Below are 13,326 nucleotides of genomic sequence, written 5' to 3'. Positions count from 1 at the left end.
CAGAGTATTTTTTCATGTTAACCAACTTGTGTTACTAATTAATAATTAAATTTCATTTTATTAATGGTAGCTCACTATGGGCTTCTAATTTACGTTCTCGTATCAGAAAATCTAATCCTGACCTTTACTAAGAGCTTTCCCATTGTCTAATAACCTACAGACCAATATATTTTGACCACAGACACTCTTTGTCCTTTTATTGTTATTTTAGGGTCTATCATTAGATCAAATACTAAAAAAATTACAAATTGATTAAGAAAATATTTTTCTAGCAAGCTCTCTCTTTACCCCCAAGCTGAGGTGAGCAAGTGAAGCTAGACTAAGCACAAAGGAAAAACAAAGCAGTCTTCATCAAATAGGAAGAGGCGATTTTAAAGGTCACCGCAAGATTAAGGAGAGTGGCCAAGACGTCGGAGTACAAGGACACTGAGCTCACCTCCTCTAGGGAGCACACCAAAATCACAACTATATGCACAACAACCATCGATGAAGAACACTGGAACCTACCAGAAAAGATCTTCTACAACTAAATACACAAAGAAGGAACCACAACAAAACAGGTGAAAAGGTTGGACTCGCGGTATAATCAAACCCTATTACCCCCGGGGTGGGCGACCCTCAGACTGGAGAATAATTATAGTGCAGAGGTCCTCCCACAGGAGCGAGAGTTCTGAGCCCCACGTCAGGCCCCCAACCCAGGCGGGGGTCCAGCACCAGGAAGACGACCCCCAGAGCATTTGGCATTGAAGGCCAGTGCTCCAGGCAGTTAGCAGGAGCCCCCCAGGACCGGGGGAAAGAGAGACTCCACTCTTAGGGGGCACACACAAAATCCCACGCACACCTGGGCAGAAGCAATAATTTGATAGGAGCCTGGGCCAGACCTACCTGCCGGCCTTGGAGAGTCTCCCGGGGAGGCAGGGGGCATGGCTGCGGCTCGCCCTGGGGACGAAGTCACTGGCAGCAGCTTTTCTTAGGAGCTCCTTCTGCTGCGTGGACGCCGCTGCTGGCGGGCGCCATTTTGAAAGTCTTCCTCCAGCTCATTAGCCCAACAGCCTGCAGGTGCCGGCGCTGGGACGCCTCAGGCCAAGCAACTAACTGGGCGAGGACACAGCCCCAGCCTTCTAAAGACAGGCTGCCTAAAAGACTAAAGAGCCCACAGCTGCCTTTAGACGCAGCCCTAGACAAGGCCCTGCCCACCAGAGGGCCAAAACCCAGCTATAACCACCAGGGGGCAGACACCAGCCAGTCCCACCAGGAGGCCTGCCTCTAGACCAACCTCACCCACCACGGGGGAAACACCAGAAGTAGACACCAGAACGTAGGCCAGACCCTACCCTGGGACCAGCTGGGCCCTGGCCCCGCCCACTAGCAGGCCAATGCAACCTTCAGGACCTCCCGGACCCCATACCCAACTGGGTCAGGAACCAGCCCCCACACCGATGATCTGAAACGAGCTCCAGGATCTCCGAGCCCTGCAGCCAGACTCCAGGAATCAGCTCTTCCTGCCAGCATCTGGCACTAACCCCAGGACTTATCTTCACCTGCCAGTGGGTGGGCAGCAGTCTCAGGATCTTTGGGACCCTGACTCCACCCACCACTAGCCAGCATGAGTCCCGGGAACCCCTAGAGTTCTGCAACCAGCCACCCCGTGACCAGGACCCACTAAGCAGCAGCCAGCAGCATCCGCACGAGGGAGGGCCTGGCAACCAACCAGACGAGGAGCCATCCAAGCCCACCAGACCAGCCACATGCCCACCACAACAGAAGGACCCATGCAGCCCTCTTAGGGGGAACCCCTAGAACATACAGCTTGGGTGATGAGAGGGGAGTGCACTGCTGGGATGCACAGGATGCCTTCTACAGAGGGCCACTTCTCCAAGGTTGAGAAATATAACTAACCTACCACAGATATAAAAATAAAAATAGCAACTTAGAAAAAATGAGGCTGCAGAGGAACATGTTCCAGACAAAGGAACAAGGTAAAACCCCAGAAGAACTAAGAGGTATGGAGATAGGCAATCTACCTGAGAAAGAGTTCAGAGTAACGATCGTAAAGATGTTCAAAGAACTTGGGAGGAGAATGGATGCACACACAGACCGAGAAGTTAAAAGTTTTTAACAAAGCTCTCTCTTCAGAGCCTCATTAATCTCACTGTTCCTCAGGCTGTAGATGAGGGGGTTCAACATGGGGATCACCACCGTGTAGAACACAGACACCACCTTGTTCTGATCAGTTGAGTAGCTGGACTTGGGCATCACATAAATGAATGTGATGGTCCCATAGAACAGAGCGACTGCTGTGAGGTGAGACGTGCAGGTGCAGAAGGCCTTGCGGTGCCCCTCGGTGGAGCGCATCTTCAGAATGGTGATGAGGATTAGGAGATGGCTATGACAATCACCGTGACCACAATGATGGAGCCAGCTGTAAATGAGAGGACAACTGCGGGGATACTGATATCAGAACAGGAGAGTTCAACCAAGGGAGCAAAACCACAGAAAAAATGATTGACTCGATTTGGTCCACAGAAAAGTGAATAATAGAAGCAAATAGTAAAAGACCAAGCACTGAGAAAACCACCTACATAAGCCACTGTGAGTAACTGAACATAAACTCGTGTGGACATTTTGGTGGAATAAAGCAGTGGGCTGCAGATTGCCACGAAGCGATCATATGCCATGGCAGCCAGAAGGAAGCATTCAGTTGACCCAAAGAAAACAACTGAACCAAGTTGAATGGCACATCCAAGATAGGAGATGGTATTTCTCTCCACCAGGAAATTTGCAAGCATATTGGATGTTACAGAAGATGAATAGCCTATGTCAGCAAAGGCCAGGTGGCTCAGAAAAAAATACATAGGATGATGGAGCTGAGAAGAGACTCTGATAAGAATGACTGTGCTGAGATTGCCACATATGGTCACCAGGTAGATACAAAGGATGATCGTGAAGAGGATGACTCGAAGAATTGGATCGTTTGTTAAGCCCAGTAAAATGAACCCTGTCATTGCAGTATTGTTCCCATGCTCCTGGGAATCCATGAGATAGGGTAGCTGCTACCAAAATGAACCTGTGATGAGACATTACATTAAAGAAGTTTTGAATTTGATGGTTTTCTTTTTATTAATACACATAGAGTTTATTATAAACAAGTAAATTATTCAGTTAGGTTTGGACTGACTTTTTTTTACCTTAGAGTAAAAACCTTATATTCTGTTATTTTTATATATATTTTAGAGTAGAAAATTTTATTTATTTATATAATGAGTATTCTATATTTTAAAAATTGTTTTCAGCACGAACACGGGAAAACCTGCTTCAAATAATGTATATCTTTCCCTCTTTATATTATATAATACCTAACGGTTATTGAATATTTACTAAATGGCAAGCCTTGGGTTAAGAATTTTCTATTTATTTCTATTTTAATTTGTATGAAATAATATTAAGTATTTAATCTCATGTGTAGACAATGAAACTGAATTTGGCAACGTAACTGAGCTAAGTTTCCATAGCAAATTGTAGAATCAAAGACGTGACTCTCAGGTAGTTTGAATACAGTCCATTCCTTTAGTAGCTATGCTATAAATGAAATTAAAGAATACTTATGATGAAGTCAAGTCTCTTGGAAATGGGTGGATAACAAATTACGTTGCTACTTTCTGACAGCTAAAGTATAAAAGAGGTGCCTAGGTAATCACAAAGGTTACAAAATTCTCTCAATAAAACAAGACCATGTTTTTAAAAGGAGAAATACAATTTTCTTAGTTGGACAAAGAAGGGGAAAGAAAGTTCGAATTAAGGTTATAAATGAAGTCAGCTATTATAAATGTATTATGTTTATTTCACATTTACAATTAAATATTGTTTTCCCAATTAGTTTGAAATATCAAAATAATTACTGTGCAAAATCTTACATGTGTAATATCTAGGACATAATTAAACTACATTCACTCAAATCTGATCATTTCCTAATGTAATTATGTTTTCAAATTGGAGTAATATAGAACAAAATAGTATTCATTTCAACATAATATATTGATATATATATATATATATCAATATATCAAGTCCATGGTGGGACTTGCTGATGTCTGCCCCCTGGTGGGTATAGCTGGGTGAATAAAGTTCCAGCTTAAAAAGTTAAGAAGTGTACCCAGGTTCGCCCAGCAAGTTGCCAGGCTGAAACTCATCTCCAAGTTCTCTGGCTTTGTATTCTCAACTTTGCCCCAAAGCCTCTGGTTGCCTGTAAGCCTAAGCCTTCAGAACAATAAGCAAAGGAAGTCTTTCCAACATATGCACAAACAGCAAGTCCCCAAAGCACCTTAAATGTAGTGAATTTTATAGTATAATACTTATTGGCTGAGTACCCAGTTTAATATCGTTGAAAGACCATGTGAGTTTCTGGTCTTACGGGTGGAAAAATGAGGAATCATGGTAACTTGAATTATGCCTATTTATACACTAAGTAGACTATAGAAACAGGTTAATTCAGCTAAGGTTACTTGCTAGCTGGCTGCTGGATAGCATCTGCCCTGTTTCTCCTGGCTTGTGAGAACAGATACAACTTTAGAGAGTAAAGTGTTCTCAAATGGTTATTGAAAATCAGGACAACTGATTAACTCACAAAAGCCAAATATCTTACCTCTAAAAATGAGAATTCATTCATCTTACAGTAATAAATTCAGAGTCATTGTTGTACTATAAGAGCTGTGCTATTTTAGTGTTTGCCTTTGAGGATAAACCTCTGAAGATTCTTGAGATTCAAATGTGAATTCAAAAGCACCAGGGGTCATTATCACATTCTCCAGTGAATATTGAGCAGTGCACCTCACACAAATATAACTAATATTTAAGGATTCTGTCAATTCTCCAAGCGACCAGTTTCTTTCTTTTTCTACTTGTTTGTGCACTTCCATTTGATAATTATTGGAAGTATACTATAATAAATTATCTCATAGCTAAACATTTGTTCTGTTTAATACATCAGGTTAAGGACTACACTACCAATATAAAATGGTAGAAGAATGTGCGATCAAGATAGCAGATTAGGAGGACCCTGAGCTCACCTCCCACAAACACATCAAAATTACAAATATATATATATATATAGCAGCTTTCTCTGAGGATAACCTGAAAACTAGACAAATGACTCTTCTACAACCAAAGAAAGAACCACACAGAGTCTAGTAGCAGAGGAGAAGTGATCGAGTTGGGACCCACACCCTCAGTGGGCAACCCAGAGGAGGAGAATAGCACAGGCTCAGGGATACTCTCTAAGAAGAGAGAGGTTTCAGCCCCACAGTGGGCACCCCAACCCTGGGGTCAAGCGCCAGGAGGATAAGCCCCATTTCCTGGTTTTGAAAACCAGTGGGGCTTACCAGAAGGCTGTAGGAAACTGAGACTCTGCTCTTGAAAAGCACACCCACAGACTTGCTTGCTCTCAATATCAGTGCAGAGGCCGAAGACTGAAAAGTTCCTGGTGCTCTGGCTAACCTGCGGGATTGCCCCAGAACACCCCACCCCAGCCTGCACCAGTCGCCAGCTGCAGCCTCTCTGCCAAAGCCCCACCAAGGTGTGACTGCCAGCATGTCTCAAGACTAGCTGCAGCTTGCTCCAGGCTGTAGTTCAAGCCCCTCTGGCTCCAGCCATACCCCCAAACAAGGCAGCAACTGCCATCATGCCACAGGAGAATCCACGGTTTACACCAGGCTCTGACTCTAGCCACTCTGTCTCCAGCCCTAATCCCCACCAAGGTGGTGGCTGCCAGCTCAAACCAGGAGAAGTCATGACCCTTGCTCATTTCAGATCTAGATCTCCCACCAAAGCCACTGAGCACACACAGAGTTTGAATGTTTGGGGAATGAGGGAAGAGTGCTGAGAGCTAGAAACATAACAGGGACACATTCAGGACTTTGTAAACATGTTAAGAATTGTTGCCTTTATTCAAAGTCTTTGGGGGATATTAACAAAGGAATTAATCTATTTCGATTTTTTGTTTGTTTTGTTTATTCAAGACCCATTTATTCTCTAGCTCTGCCCACATGGAGATACCCTCCTTGAGGAGGAGGCGTCCCTTCACTTTTAAAACACCTTGCGCTGAAAACACGTGTTCCGAGGTTTCAACTATGAGATCCACATTCTTAAAGCACTAATTCTGTGTGGGGGGGGGGGGCGTACGCGGGCCTCTCACCGCTGTGGCCTCTCCCGTTGCGGAGCACAGTCTCCGGACGCGCAGGCTCAGCGGCCATGGCTCACGGGCCCAACTGCTCTACGGCATGCGGGATCTTCCTGGACCAGGGCACAAACCCGCGTCCCCTGCATCGGCAGGCGGACTCTCAACCACTGCGCCACCAGGGAAGCCCTAAAGCACTAATTCTTAAACCTCATCTAGATTTCTCCCCTTGGATGGGGGGAGAGGACCCAAACACAGCGAAGAACCGCTCAGGACGGCGGGCTCTGCTCGCGCAGAAGACCTTGCAGCTGCCCTGACCACCCGGCTGGAGCCAGGATTAGGGCCCTGAGATGAGGGGCGCCTGCTGGGCTGCCGCCAGCGCCACCGCCCCCAGCTCCTGTCCTCTTCACTGGCTTGCTGTCACCTCTAGTTCCCCTGGAGTTGGGGGATTCCAGACGCTCTCTGCTCACACTTCTGCATCACGCCTGCTGCCTCAGCACTGCTGATCCACACCAAGGGGGAAAAGCACACAGAACTGCTTTTCAACACACCAACGTTCCACACACAAGTTATTTTATAAGCCTGCGGGTTCTTTTTTCATCAGAGGACATTCCCAAGGCACTCTCCTGGAGGACTGAGGCCGGTGCCCTGGGCTCATCAGCAGGATCTGTCCTGAAGCCAGGAGTGACAAGAGCCACACCTGCAGGTCGATTCCACTGACCAGCCGCCCAGGACCGAGCTGGGCCCACGGACCTTGGTCTGGATTGTGTTGGCTGGTCATTCTTGCCCAGGTTCACAGGCCAACAGCCAGTGTCCTTCCTTCCCTGCTCATCGCTGCACCGGCGGCTCACTCCTACCTGCTGCCGTCACGCGCCTGGCAACCTAGTGTTCCGGGGCCAGCCAAGAACTGAGACCCCAGCAGGCCCCTAGTTCCCAGCAGGCCAACTCCCCATTAAACTACTGCTGCCTAGCCTTGTTCTCGAGGCTTCAGAGCCGGGAAAGTGCGGAGAGCATAGCAAGCCGCGGCGCCCCCAGCCCCGGACCCGCGATGCTCCGCGGAGGCGCCGTAACCTCCCACTCTGCGCCCGCCTGTCCCGTGGACCCGGGCGCATCTCCGACCACCGCGACCCAGGACGGAGGCACGGGGCGCGGGGCTCGGCCGGCGGCGGGCGCTGGGGCGGGCGGGGACCCGGGCTCCGGACCCGAGGCCGCGCGGACCCGCCAGGCCCACCTCCGTCCCCGCCGCCCGGAAAGCAATCTATTTAGATTAATGAGTTGTAAGACAGTAAGAGAGGGGAGAGGAAAGCTGGTTACAGTTCTACTAGCTAGGATTCTCCAGAGAAACAGAACCACTATAACGTTGTTGTTGTTTTTATTTTAAAGGAATTGGCTCACACAATTATGGGAGCCGGCAATTCCAAAATGCACAGGGCGGTCCAGGAGATTGGAAATTCCAGCAAGAGTTGATGTCACAGTTTTGAGTCCAAAGGCATCCTGGAGACAGAGTCCTTCTTTTTAAGGGGACTTAAGGCTTTTCTCCTAAGGCTTTCAACTGATTGGATGAGGGCCACCCACATTATGGACAGTAATCTGCTTTATTCAAAGTCTACCGATTTAAATGTTAATCACATCTAAAAAAACACCTTCGCAGCAACATCTAGACTCATGTTTGACCAAACACCTGGTCACTGTAGCCTAGCCAAATTGACACATAAAATCAAATATTACAGGAGTACTACTGTAAAATAAAATATATATAAGGTGGTAGCTGGGGGAAAAAAGTGCTGACAACGAAAATGAAGAGCAACGGGAGATAAATATTGGACTCAGAATGTACAAGACTTTGTCACTGAGTGCAAGCATGTGGAGGGAGAAAAATACATTACCCTCAGGTTTCTAATCAATATGTTGATTGAATGATGGTGCCTCTTATTGGGATATGGAACATTGGAGGGGAGCAAGTTGGGGGTGGAAGGAGATAATTACTTTAGACGATTTGTGCTTGAGACTCAACAGACAAAAATATTTTTGTCTAAAGCACTAAATAAAGGACAGGGAAACAGAAATAAATATGGTAGTCATCAGTGTATACAGATAAATTAAACTTCACAGGGGAAACACAATCTAGTTCCCTCAGTCTTCCTTAACAGGCTGCATCTGAGCACGAAAAAGTCACTTAAAGAGCTTGTTCACTCGCTCCCTAGGAATTCAGGAACCCTGCTCATTTCCACAGAGAAGTCACCAGTTTTGACCTGACATAAGCATTCACAGCTGGTTTGGTCAGGGGCATCTCATCCTGTTCTTTTATGAAGTCTCCTGTAACTAGGCTGCAGCCAGACTAGGAACACAGGCCAGCATTTATGGGTCCAAAAAGCCCACCATCTACAGATAACCATGCAAAAAGAACGTGTCCAGTAATTTTACTGTCTGGTTCCACTTGGTCATCTCCCCTCAGAATGTACTCAGTCATAACTATAATTATCACACTCATTCCAGGACAAGCTGCTGTTGAAGTGGACACAGTCTCAAAAGGTTGGAGGTCCAAAAACCTTAACTTATAGCAGAGTACAGCTTTGGAAAAGATGTGAATAAAATTTTATAGAATTTTCTGCAGAGTATTTTTTCATGTTAACCAACTTGTGTTACTAATTAATAATTAAATTTCATTTTATTAATGGTAGCTCACTATGGGCTTCTAATTTACGTTCTCGTATCAGAAAATCTAATCCTGACCTTTACTAAGAGCTTTCCCATTGTCTAATAACCTACAGACCAATATATTTTGACCACAGACACTCTTTGTCCTTTTATTGTTATTTTAGGGTCTATCATTAGATCAAATACTAAAAAAATTACAAATTGATTAAGAAAATATTTTTCTAGCAAGCTCTCTCTTTACCCCCAAGCTGAGGTGAGCAAGTGAAGCTAGACTAAGCACAAAGGAAAAACAAAGCAGTCTTCATCAAATAGGAAGAGGCGATTTTAAAGGTCACCGCAAGATTAAGGAGAGTGGCCAAGACGTCGGAGTACAAGGACACTGAGCTCACCTCCTCTAGGGAGCACACCAAAATCACAACTATATGCACAACAACCATCGATGAAGAACACTGGAACCTACCAGAAAAGATCTTCTACAACTAAATACACAAAGAAGGAACCACAACAAAACAGGTGAAAAGGTTGGACTCGCGGTATAATCAAACCCTATTACCCCCGGGGTGGGCGACCCTCAGACTGGAGAATAATTATAGTGCAGAGGTCCTCCCACAGGAGCGAGAGTTCTGAGCCCCACGTCAGGCCCCCAACCCAGGCGGGGGTCCAGCACCAGGAAGACGACCCCCAGAGCATTTGGCATTGAAGGCCAGTGCTCCAGGCAGTTAGCAGGAGCCCCCCAGGACCGGGGGAAAGAGAGACTCCACTCTTAGGGGGCACACACAAAATCCCACGCACACCTGGGCAGAAGCAATAATTTGATAGGAGCCTGGGCCAGACCTACCTGCCGGCCTTGGAGAGTCTCCCGGGGAGGCAGGGGGCATGGCTGCGGCTCGCCCTGGGGACGAAGTCACTGGCAGCAGCTTTTCTTAGGAGCTCCTTCTGCTGCGTGGACGCCGCTGCTGGCGGGCGCCATTTTGAAAGTCTTCCTCCAGCTCATTAGCCCAACAGCCTGCAGGTGCCGGCGCTGGGACGCCTCAGGCCAAGCAACTAACTGGGCGAGGACACAGCCCCAGCCTTCTAAAGACAGGCTGCCTAAAAGACTAAAGAGCCCACAGCTGCCTTTAGACGCAGCCCTAGACAAGGCCCTGCCCACCAGAGGGCCAAAACCCAGCTATAACCACCAGGGGGCAGACACCAGCCAGTCCCACCAGGAGGCCTGCCTCTAGACCAACCTCACCCACCACGGGGGAAACACCAGAAGTAGACACCAGAACGTAGGCCAGACCCTACCCTGGGACCAGCTGGGCCCTGGCCCCGCCCACTAGCAGGCCAATGCAACCTTCAGGACCTCCCGGACCCCATACCCAACTGGGTCAGGAACCAGCCCCCACACCGATGATCTGAAACGAGCTCCAGGATCTCCGAGCCCTGCAGCCAGACTCCAGGAATCAGCTCTTCCTGCCAGCATCTGGCACTAACCCCAGGACTTATCTTCACCTGCCAGTGGGTGGGCAGCAGTCTCAGGATCTTTGGGACCCTGACTCCACCCACCACTAGCCAGCATGAGTCCCGGGAACCCCTAGAGTTCTGCAACCAGCCACCCCGTGACCAGGACCCACTAAGCAGCAGCCAGCAGCATCCGCACGAGGGAGGGCCTGGCAACCAACCAGACGAGGAGCCATCCAAGCCCACCAGACCAGCCACATGCCCACCACAACAGAAGGACCCATGCAGCCCTCTTAGGGGGAACCCCTAGAACATACAGCTTGGGTGATGAGAGGGGAGTGCACTGCTGGGATGCACAGGATGCCTTCTACAGAGGGCCACTTCTCCAAGGTTGAGAAATATAACTAACCTACCACAGATATAAAAATAAAAATAGCAACTTAGAAAAAATGAGGCTGCAGAGGAACATGTTCCAGACAAAGGAACAAGGTAAAACCCCAGAAGAACTAAGAGGTATGGAGATAGGCAATCTACCTGAGAAAGAGTTCAGAGTAACGATCGTAAAGATGTTCAAAGAACTTGGGAGGAGAATGGATGCACACACAGACCGAGAAGTTAAAAGTTTTTAACAAAGCTCTCTCTTCAGAGCCTCATTAATCTCACTGTTCCTCAGGCTGTAGATGAGGGGGTTCAACATGGGGATCACCACCGTGTAGAACACAGACACCACCTTGTTCTGATCAGTTGAGTAGCTGGACTTGGGCATCACATAAATGAATGTGATGGTCCCATAGAACAGAGCGACTGCTGTGAGGTGAGACGTGCAGGTGCAGAAGGCCTTGCGGTGCCCCTCGGTGGAGCGCATCTTCAGAATGGTGATGAGGATTAGGAGATGGCTATGACAATCACCGTGACCACAATGATGGAGCCAGCTGTAAATGAGAGGACAACTGCGGGGATACTGATATCAGAACAGGAGAGTTCAACCAAGGGAGCAAAACCACAGAAAAAATGATTGACTCGATTTGGTCCACAGAAAAGTGAATAATAGAAGCAAATAGTAAAAGACCAAGCACTGAGAAAACCACCTACATAAGCCACTGTGAGTAACTGAACATAAACTCGTGTGGACATTTTGGTGGAATAAAGCAGTGGGCTGCAGATTGCCACGAAGCGATCATATGCCATGGCAGCCAGAAGGAAGCATTCAGTTGACCCAAAGAAAACAACTGAACCAAGTTGAATGGCACATCCAAGATAGGAGATGGTATTTCTCTCCACCAGGAAATTTGCAAGCATATTGGATGTTACAGAAGATGAATAGCCTATGTCAGCAAAGGCCAGGTGGCTCAGAAAAAAATACATAGGATGATGGAGCTGAGAAGAGACTCTGATAAGAATGACTGTGCTGAGATTGCCACATATGGTCACCAGGTAGATACAAAGGATGATCGTGAAGAGGATGACTCGAAGAATTGGATCGTTTGTTAAGCCCAGTAAAATGAACCCTGTCATTGCAGTATTGTTCCCATGCTCCTGGGAATCCATGAGATAGGGTAGCTGCTACCAAAATGAACCTGTGATGAGACATTACATTAAAGAAGTTTTGAATTTGATGGTTTTCTTTTTATTAATACACATAGAGTTTATTATAAACAAGTAAATTATTCAGTTAGGTTTGGACTGACTTTTTTTTACCTTAGAGTAAAAACCTTATATTCTGTTATTTTTATATATATTTTAGAGTAGAAAATTTTATTTATTTATATAATGAGTATTCTATATTTTAAAAATTGTTTTCAGCACGAACACGGGAAAACCTGCTTCAAATAATGTATATCTTTCCCTCTTTATATTATATAATACCTAACGGTTATTGAATATTTACTAAATGGCAAGCCTTGGGTTAAGAATTTTCTATTTATTTCTATTTTAATTTGTATGAAATAATATTAAGTATTTAATCTCATGTGTAGACAATGAAACTGAATTTGGCAACGTAACTGAGCTAAGTTTCCATAGCAAATTGTAGAATCAAAGACGTGACTCTCAGGTAGTTTGAATACAGTCCATTCCTTTAGTAGCTATGCTATAAATGAAATTAAAGAATACTTATGATGAAGTCAAGTCTCTTGGAAATGGGTGGATAACAAATTACGTTGCTACTTTCTGACAGCTAAAGTATAAAAGAGGTGCCTAGGTAATCACAAAGGTTACAAAATTCTCTCAATAAAACAAGACCATGTTTTTAAAAGGAGAAATACAATTTTCTTAGTTGGACAAAGAAGGGGAAAGAAAGTTCGAATTAAGGTTATAAATGAAGTCAGCTATTATAAATGTATTATGTTTATTTCACATTTACAATTAAATATTGTTTTCCCAATTAGTTTGAAATATCAAAATAATTACTGTGCAAAATCTTACATGTGTAATATCTAGGACATAATTAAACTACATTCACTCAAATCTGATCATTTCCTAATGTAATTATGTTTTCAAATTGGAGTAATATAGAACAAAATAGTATTCATTTCAACATAATATATTGATATATATATATATATATCAATATATCAAGTCCATGGTGGGACTTGCTGATGTCTGCCCCCTGGTGGGTATAGCTGGGTGAATAAAGTTCCAGCTTAAAAAGTTAAGAAGTGTACCCAGGTTCGCCCAGCAAGTTGCCAGGCTGAAACTCATCTCCAAGTTCTCTGGCTTTGTATTCTCAACTTTGCCCCAAAGCCTCTGGTTGCCTGTAAGCCTAAGCCTTCAGAACAATAAGCAAAGGAAGTCTTTCCAACATATGCACAAACAGCAAGTCCCCAAAGCACCTTAAATGTAGTGAATTTTATAGTATAATACTTATTGGCTGAGTACCCAGTTTAATATCGTTGAAAGACCATGTGAGTTTCTGGTCTTACGGGTGGAAAAATGAGGAATCATGGTAACTTGAATTATGCCTATTTATACACTAAGTAGACTATAGAAACAGGTTAATTCAGCTAAGGTTACTTGCTAGCTGGCTGCTGGATAGCATCTGCCCTGTTTCTCCT

General features: G+C 45.5%; 2 protein-coding genes across 2 annotated transcripts; both read right to left on the bottom strand.

Moving 5' to 3' along the window:
- Positions 1-2,115: 2,115 nt before the first annotated feature.
- Positions 2,116-3,038, bottom strand: LOC308610407 (olfactory receptor 5P6-like; the record flags this gene model as incomplete). The annotated part of the gene is given in 2 exon segments (XM_081259553.1): positions 2,116-2,378; positions 2,381-3,038. Coding segments are annotated over 2 exon segments (921 nt in total).
- Positions 3,039-10,898: 7,860 nt separating this feature from the next.
- Positions 10,899-11,821, bottom strand: LOC308610410 (olfactory receptor 5P6-like; the record flags this gene model as incomplete). Its single annotated transcript, XM_081259556.1, is given in 2 exon segments — positions 10,899-11,161; positions 11,164-11,821. Coding segments are annotated over 2 exon segments (921 nt in total).
- Positions 11,822-13,326: the final 1,505 nt, after the last annotated feature.

This window comes from Mesoplodon bidens (genome assembly GCF_964165515.1).
Source record: "Mesoplodon bidens genome assembly, contig: HAP1_SCAFFOLD_1345, whole genome shotgun sequence".
NCBI lineage: Eukaryota > Metazoa > Chordata > Mammalia > Artiodactyla > Ziphiidae > Mesoplodon > Mesoplodon bidens.
Note: the sequence above shows the minus strand (reverse complement) of the source record. Positions and strands in the feature narration are given on the sequence as shown.